Here is a 9,428-nt window from a genome sequence, read left to right on the forward strand (position 1 = left end):
TCGTGGACATGTATTCGAATAAGTTGTAAGCGAATTAAAAATACCCAAGGTGAATCTTGTGTATTAGTGTGTGGTTGGACTATAACCAAACCACGTTCTGAACATCGCGGCAGGTAATGCGCAATAACTAATTGAAAAAAATATTCTAACTATAGTTGTTATTATACGCACTACTTTGGTGCATTGCGTTGATTCTTGCCTTTCTGACGATGGCTAGTGACAATTATCGCGTTTTATTAAACAACAGATATAATCTTTCGCGCACAAATATCGTCTTAGCTGGCAACATTCTAGGCAACAAATACGCGCACATTAACTAACGATGACGTCAGACGTCACACTACGAACTCGGCGGATTCGAATGCGATAATTAACCCGGAAACGGAAACGGTGGCAGGTCACTTTCAGGCGATGTTCCCGCACGTAAAAGTAGATCCGGGTGTAGCAGGCCGCTGTCAAGTCATCGTACGATGAGATAGGCGAGCGTCTGCGTGTATCGCTGGGCCACGTTCTTGTGCCAGTTCCATACGCACGTCCGGATTCGAGGTTCGTAGCAATGTTCAGATACCTGCAGCAACATAATGCCCGGCGCACACGTGAGTTATTTTACTCAAGTAAAATGACGCACGAGTCAAATTACTCAACGAAATCCGCCGCACACGTGAGTAAAATGACGCATGTGTCAAATTACTCAACCGAAAATCCGCCGCACACGTGAGTAAAATGACTCATGCGTCATTTTACTTGAGTAAAATAACTCAAGTGTGCGCCGGACATATAGACTTCTTGCGACAAATTCTTGGGTTACCGTGAAGTGGGATTTCTTAGAAAGTGGAGATGGTACTCATCTAGGAAAAGAAGTGGGATTTTACCTAGAACGTAATTATATCCGTTATATTCGGTCGAATGTAGACGTAGATTAAGTTATAAACATCACGTTCGCGCAAGAAAGTGAACAACATGTGTTACACAAGATTAAATGAATATAATTGGATAAATCTTTCCGTATATAAAATCTGATGCGCGAACATCGCAGGGTTAACGTTGCTCATTCAATATTTACGATTCTTTTTAGTAAACAACGACGACAAAATAAAGAACCATTCTTTTGAATGTTGAACCGTAAACTATTTTTATGTCACCTTTAGGCCTACTAATACCACATTTTAAAAAGCCGAAATTAAGTTTACTTGAATGACGAGTTAACAACTGTAGACATTAAGTAATGCGCATTGACCCGGCAGTCTAAATGCGCGTAAGCTTTCAATGATTTTTATTGTTGCTGAGAGTTAATTATTATTATGTATTGCGATAATCTAGTGAGTCATACAACGCTGATCTCTCTCTATGACGTCACGCGATTCGAGAACAGAGATCGTTAGTGCAGATGAAGGCATATACACGCGGCGGAAAACTTGCAGTACCGAAGAAAGCCTAAAATAGTATTGCTATACGCCCTGAAGGTTTAAAAGCTTCATTTTCTGACGTTTGATGTATGATGGGAATTTATATGCGATCTCAATACTCAATTTTCTTTCGACGTAAGCGTAGGCTGGCGCCTGCAGCCAGCGTTTGCAATAGAGACGCGCGAGGATGTAAGCCGCAGACTATCTCGTCGTCTCTAGAACTTGGATACCATACCGCTATCTGACCAACGTATTTTACGCTAACGTAAATTACGAATACGTCGAATATAGATATACAGTGAAACTACGCGGAGACGTCGAGAAATATTCGCTATTGGTGTGTATATATGCGCATTGTAAATATTTTCAGTATTTACGCCGAGCAGCATTGGAAGATCTCCGCAAAATGCAATATCCACAACACTACGCAACCGCCGATCGATCGCCGCTTGCTTAATTTGTAGAGAAAGAAACAAAAATATTAAAACTATGTACACGCACGCGCGAGTACACGTACGCAGCGGCATAAACACACGCGCGCACACACGTACGCACGCGCATAAACACACGCACACACGCACACACACACAACACACACACAACACAGACACACACCCACACACACACGCGCACACGCACGCACACGACACACCACGCACACACACACGCACACACACACATACACACACACACACCCCACACACACACACACACACACACACACGCATGCACACACGACACACGCACGCACGCACACACGCACGCACGCACGCACGCACGCACGCACGCACGCAGACACACTCACACACACCCACTATATATATATATATTATATCTATATATATTAAGTTATTTATATATATATATTATATATATATAATGATTAGTATAAATATATATAGTATATATATATATATATATATATATATATATATTATCTATATATATATATATATTATAGAGAGAGAGAGAGAGAGAGATATATATAGGCAAAATCAGGGATAGTAAAGCAGATAATGATAATGGTCAAAGTTGCGTAAAACGAAATATATAGTAGGATTACCGGGACCGATGATTGTTCGAAAACATACATTGCGCATTTTACGTCACTTTTTATCATCTTCTCACTGTTTTTTATTGAGCCATTTACCATGATATTACTATGCTTATTACACTGCGTTCACATTCTCTCACGACATGTTTTACGCTGGTAATGCAGCTTTCATGCTGCACTTCCCACCGTTTTCCTTCCCTATTATTTTGCGTTTTTTTACCTGAACATGGGACTGTAGGATTGACTGATGCATATCGACATCCATCGGTTGATAGCGATCACCATGAGATTCAGCAGAGACATCAGGCAGGCGACAACGACGATGAGCCCCATCACCTCGCACAGTAGCGGCTGATTCGCAAACAGCGCCACGTGCGTGAACCCTACAAAAGTTACGCACACGCGCACGCGCGCACACCGCGTTATAATTAAATTATGAAGACGCGCGTACACTGCACGACGCGTTCACCTAGCGACGCAGAGTACAGCAACTGTGTGCGCATACGCGTGTGTGCATGCCTCGGTGCTGTGTCTATCTATACCTACATTCCTGCATACCTTCCCTGTGTGCGCTAGTGCTATCGATTGAGTGGAACCCATCCGTACGCACCCGCGTGGGTATTTACGTTCTCCTCGTGAACGCGCGTACAGCGTACTAATTTGGGCGTGACAAGTCTCAATTTAAGCGATATACGCACGCACTCGGGTGATTGGCTACGTGGCTGCGCTTGCAGTCGCTGCATTATTTTTTATTCGGCCACTAATTCGCTCGTAACGACGTTAATCCGACGCCGGTCGCACGTGCGTGTCCGCCCGAATTTCGCAATCACGCCGATATAATTACATATAAAATCTCATTTATACCATGCATGTCATTAAACATTTTTTGCAATGAAAAAGAGTGACATATATGGTTTCTTCACACACGTTTCATTTCATATAGCATTAATAATTCAATAAATAAGCGAATGAATAAATAAATAAATGAATAAACAAGCAAATAAATAAATGAATAAATAAATGCACGTATAGACATTATCCCTCTGTATCCCTTCGTTGCATTCACAAGCCCTTATAAGTTATATATGCATTAGAAACTTGCCTATAAAATCTATCGGTCCAACGATGCCGGTGACAATCAAGTCAGCGATGGCAAGATTCACCACGAAGATATTACAGCTGGATCTTCTAAGCTTTTTCGTTGTCGCCACGGCCAGTATCACGAGTGCGTTTCCAGTTGCTCCCAACACTTACAATGCACAGAGACAATACGGTGTAAGTTCAATCGACGATATCTATGTTTTCTATATCTGTGGTGTTCGATTATTCGATACAGAAACCAATCTTTAATGCATGTCTATCATGGTGATATTTAATCATGACATTATTAATTATTTTGTTTCTTACGTGTGAGAGCCAACGGATTTAATAGAATTGATACTAAATAGCAGCGTTTATATTACCCTACTTACCGACGATAATTATGTCCAAAAATAGGTAGATGGCGTTGTACCATTTTGGCGCGGATACCAATTCTGACTGAAAAGTTGTGTAGTTGACGCCCCATTCGCCATATATTTCACTCGGTAGAGGCATACATATTGGAAACGATGTTTCTCCTGCTGCACTCATTGTCGCTTCACCGCTGTCACACAAGCAGCAATTAATAACAGCTAGCAATAGCGACAACTAACCGCAGAAAGTACGAGATAAGAGCAGATCTGAACATGCCCTACACAGGTCAACGCTTCCATCTAACTTTATACTTTATATATAGTGGAAATGCAGCGTATTTCTGTGGTTGTGACGCACGTTACACTGTAACATCCGGTTCCCTGAGAACTTCCAACGGAAGCTGACGTCATCGTTCAAGTGTGTCAGCGCTTTCTTGAGCGCGCGCGGGTGCGTGTATGGGCGCGCGTGCATCCGCGTGAGCACGTGTGTGTACGTGCGTCCGCGTGCGCGCGCGTGCGCGCGTGTGGCGCGTGTGCGCAAGTGTGCGCTCGTGTATGTGTGTTAGCGTGTGCGTGCGTCTGTGAGTGCTTGTGTTCGTCTATATATGAGTGCTTGTATATAAGACTTTAGACAGATCAGCAGAATCTGGCGTCATCCAATTTATTTGTCATCTCTCATTTGCTTAATGACATAACAACTTTGTGACAAAGCTCCTATAGGGATTACTGTGTTCCGCGGCATATATTACGTTCAGATGAACTAGAGGTAACGAAACTCGGGAAATAATCACAAAAATGTTTCCATGCATATCAGCAATTCCCACTGCCACGTATATGCTTCGCATCCAAAAAGCTGCACTCTTTTTGTTTTTACCTCCCCCTCAAATTCCATGTATTTTACAAGCCCTCCGCCTTATCTACAGAGTGGTTAGTATATATTATAGATTATTCTGCTGAGAGGTGTATAATATACAGTACTGTATCTTAGCTCAGCTCAACGCTTAGCTTAACATAGTAGTGAAATCGTGTGTTACCTTTTTTTACCCCACAGACCGAAACCAACTTTCTAGGAATATTAGGTTTGCTTGATGTAGGGAATTCGTCCAATTCGTCGGTTAGGGGATATGTGTAGGTGCCTATGTAGGCCTATAGTGCCGCCAACCCTTCCAGCCTAGTACACGAACGATCATGCATCGCATATAGGACGCCAAGTAATTTTTGGAAAGATCTTCTGAGGAAGCGTGCGTTCTAACCATTGCCAGATACAGTAATATTTTCACTGTTGAAGCGTAATCAAGAAAATCCAATGCTTTGCTTTTATTTTCCATTGTTTGTTGCAATTATGTTATGTGTTTACCCAGTTCATACAGTTAATTAGGCTAGCCAATTACAATTTTAAACGTGATCGCGCATTCATCTTTGATTTTTGCGATCTTTGAAATTATGTATGATTATTTAATACATATTATCACATCCAAATAATGTATTTAACAGTCTGTTAGGTATAGTTATTAATTAATTAATTCACGTCTATCATTTACTTGGTTGCCTCGATCGTTTAATATTTAAGCCGTCATTGTAACAGTCAATAAATGCAGGCATTGCATGTGTATATCGGCAATGTATTGTTTGGTCATAACAGAAAGTTGTGCCAGTGCTATAAGGTTTAGGTAATTGCATGCACCACTAAATCTAACTTGAAACCGAACTGCATGATAGCAACAATGCTAGGCATCCTGCGTTTCTATGCACAAAACAAATATTTATAGATTGTGTTATCGTTCGAGTAAATTAGTCCATTATTGTTTCTAATATTGGCCATTATACATATATATACATCAAGAGCTAATAATACCTTTATTATTAGCTCTTGATAAACATACAAATCGCTCACACGCATAATATGTTGTATACGATATGTTATTAAAGGGACAACTCCTGCACAGTTGCGTTTGACAAACAAGAGTAGGGTAACGTAGGGTTTATGTAAGCGACTTCATTAATCTAATAGGCCTGGACATGTTGGATTTCTCATTAATAGAAGCCAACGAAGTGTTTCAAATCTTCATAATAACCAAGGTGTCCGTTTCAGAAACGACCGCACGAAAAAAATATTGGAGTACCACTCTGCGTCTGACAGACTATAAGCAGCTGCTAGTGGCGTTACGATCAACACGGTACTCGCCAATTAAGTGGAATTCAATGATGGTCCACGTTTTCACGTTCGCGTGTTCGCGTTCATGGTTCGCGGACCACGAAAAAACACGTTTAAAAACGTTAAATAATGATAGGAAACGGCGCCACTTGTTCGATGTCGAAACTAACTGCGTGTAGGCTCAATCGGGTCCCCGAAATTATTCCCGTGGACGTACCCGCGAAGTCGGATAGATTCCCATCCTCCTATGTCCTGGTAGAACTGTCGTGTCTACATATATATATAGGCAGTGCGCTTTGAAATGTTGCTGTAGTGCGTTTATCGATTTGTCAATATAACTGCTGCAAAATAGCAGCGGCGGGCATTTGTTTATTTGTCTAGTTCTGCATGACAACCATTGACCACCCTGGTTGCTGCACGAGAGCATATACAACCGACGGTAATTCTGACCGAGTGCGAATATGACTAGCTCCAGGATATTGCTTTGATATAAATTGGCTAGAATTGTCTCGTCTTTGCAATATGGAAATCTCCTCGTGAAGACGACGATCTATATAGCTAAGTGGCGTTGTTATGCGTCTGTCTATATGTCGTGGGTCAACCGATGCCAGTTTCTCGAGGGAACTTGAATGGAGAGATCTTCTTGCGGTAGCTCGCAAACGAGGAACCTTATACCCACATTGTCCTCGTCCTTGTCCTCATTGTATTGACGTCAGTGTTTCGTCGCTTAATTCGGCAGCGTGCCTTTATTTGAGGGTTATTTTTCATGATAAAGACGCACACAATCACACTACGTAATATTAGTTACACGTGTAAAAGAAAACTACTCGTTGTCTTAGAACTATATTTATTAACACCAACTGAACACACGATAAATGATAAGCTACAAAAAACTACACTTACACAAGAGGGCAAGATACACACGGATGCTTATTGGGGAATATTAAGTTACTAAAACACTCTCCAGCTACACTCACAGAAACGACTAAAAGGTGAGGCAAATAACACGTTATATTATTCTCTACTGTACAACACATTTCAGTGAAAGTTGTCTGTTGACATTCGTTTGCAGCCATCTTCCTGCTCAATCAACTTTACAGCCATGTACCCCATCCTAACATCTTATAGTTGTTACGTGTAACACCGAAAGGCCTTCTGTTCCTGTCTGTAGTATAAGGCTCAAGACAGTACTTACACGGAACTGATTATATTCTGATAGGTGGAGCAATGGTGGTACTCTGTAAAAATGGTCGAACAGAATATTCCAAGAAAGGTAGATAATAATACATTATTTGTTTAATACCGCACCATTTATTCAATAATTTAAGACAGTTCCTTTGCACAACACCTGTGAAGTTGTTTGTGGACTTACGGATGATATTACTTGAAAGTATTTTACTTGTTTGAGAACAGTGAGATTCTGATATTACAACGTAATATTTATTTGACGTTTTATACATACACGTTTCAACATTAAACATCGGCTTAGACTATACTTAGACGATATAGAAGGAATCCCAGTCAATCACAGAAGACCGAGACAACGCTAAATGGCGTGCCAAGTGCCCCACTTTTCGTGCTGTTGTAAAATGTTCCATGACTCTAGTTTTATTCAGATAAGAATGGGGTGAGATCACATTCTCGTGTTTTATGTTGATTACTGTCTGTGGTTTGCATGTGTTTAGGCGTGAAGGCACGAAGACATCCGAGTTTACACGAGTGTTTTACAAAATACCTTTCGAATATCATGTCTGCATCGCGACAAACAGGTCGTTACTTTGGAATTTTATTTGCGATTTTATTTCCCCCAGCCGAAGATTCCTTTACGTTCGCACTTGCAGTTTTGCTTGAAGAGATTGCATTTGCAGATATATCCTCGGCAGCAGTCATTACGCGAATAGCTGCAGCGACCTCTTGTCATGCAACTCCGCCTATAAACAAAAGAGCAATGATTACGTACACATATTATCAGGAGTAAGATAATATAGATCTATATTTTCTATAGATCTATATAGATCTATATTATCTTACTCCTGATATTATCAGAAGATAATTTGCCTATTATCTACTTCTGATATTATGTTGCACGATAATTACCCGCTTCGGAATTGCTAACGTTCGCGCACGCTATCATAACTATATTTATCGATGTTTTTTTACTCGCGTTGCGTTTGGAAATTTACGTTATTTTATCAGGAGTGTCATAATATAGACTATAATATATATATGATTTTTAAAATTATGACAGCTGACAATTATTAAAATATAACACGGTATTTAAAACTGATAAGCCAACCTCCGTGTTTATCAGTATCGCATTAAGCTCTTACTTGTCTATGTTTTGTAGGTAAGTTTCGAGCGCCATCAGATCCTCTTGGTCTGGCAAAGCGTTCTCCTCTGAAAAAAATGTGGCAAATCCATTACATAATGATGTTGCAAACCGCTATATCAAGTATAGAATGCCTGTTTCGTGACTACAGCTGGTTGCATTGCGACTATAATAAGTTTTAATATAGGCCTACTACGCTTACAGGTTATTATTAACAAAGGTTCGTGTAACCTTTTGCATATACAGTTTATTCAATGGCTGTAGGCTTACATAGCGGCCTTAATCTAAAACGTATAAAAATTCTATGTATACGCAAACATTTATTAAAAATTGCATATTCTTTTCAAAAACCTGTATTCAAAACGATCATTGATATGGAATTACATACTGATACAAGTTTGAGTTGGTTCTTTGTAGTATTGTATTGCATCCCCGCATCACACGGTACTCATTAAAAAGTGTATAGCTATTGATCTACCAACTTGACATTTAACTAATGACATTCAAAAGATATATATAACTAGAAGATCAATGCAACATGCGTCTTATAGGGTTCTATAAACCGCATGCTGAGCGTTGTAAAAAGGTTTACAGGAAAGAAACCTAAATAAAAAAACTGTTTTTGAACCTGTTTACTTGCAAATGAATGCGATCAGCGAACTTATCGATTATCAAGTAATATTGATTACTTTATCGAAACTCAAAACATGGGATACCACTAATTATGTAATATATCAAGTAATCACTATTTTACATATCACAAAATACATGCACAGCATTTAGCAATATCTTTATTTTAAAACTTCCACGGCAAGCTGCATCTCAATGAAATTTGAATCCACCTCTCTTTATTAGAACGGTTATTTCGCTGGATTATTCGGTGAAAATCAAACGATCATAAACGCATACGTCCGAATTTAAACTTACAGATTAGCTATAAAGGCTTCCTCATAAGCGTTGCGTTATTGTTTTTTACAAATAAATTTGATTTAGTTAGTGTCTCAACCGTTATTGTAGGGCTATATATATA

At 39.8% G+C, this 9,428-nt stretch overlaps 1 protein-coding gene across 2 annotated transcripts in view; it reads right to left on the reverse strand.

Annotated features, from left to right (window-relative positions):
• Positions 1 to 6,896: 6,896 nt before the first annotated feature.
• LOC106818553 (omega-agatoxin-Aa4b-like) overlaps positions 6,897 to 9,428 on the reverse strand; it is a 62,390-nt gene continuing 59,858 nt past the window's right edge. For both annotated transcript variants that reach the window (XM_014823343.1, XM_014823281.1), the window contains exons 3-4: positions 8,400 to 8,466; positions 6,897 to 8,000 (exon numbers count right to left, since the gene is read on the reverse strand). In XM_014823343.1, coding sequence (XP_014678829.1) covers positions 7,868 to 8,000; positions 8,400 to 8,466 — 200 coding nt within the window. In that variant the 3' untranslated portion in view covers positions 6,897 to 7,867. The remainder of the gene's footprint in view (positions 8,001 to 8,399; positions 8,467 to 9,428) is intronic.

Source organism: Priapulus caudatus, unplaced genomic scaffold (assembly GCF_000485595.1).
Source record: "Priapulus caudatus unplaced genomic scaffold, Priapulus_caudatus-5.0.1 Scaffold2, whole genome shotgun sequence".
Taxonomy (NCBI): domain Eukaryota; kingdom Metazoa; phylum Priapulida; class Priapulimorpha; order Priapulimorphida; family Priapulidae; genus Priapulus; species Priapulus caudatus.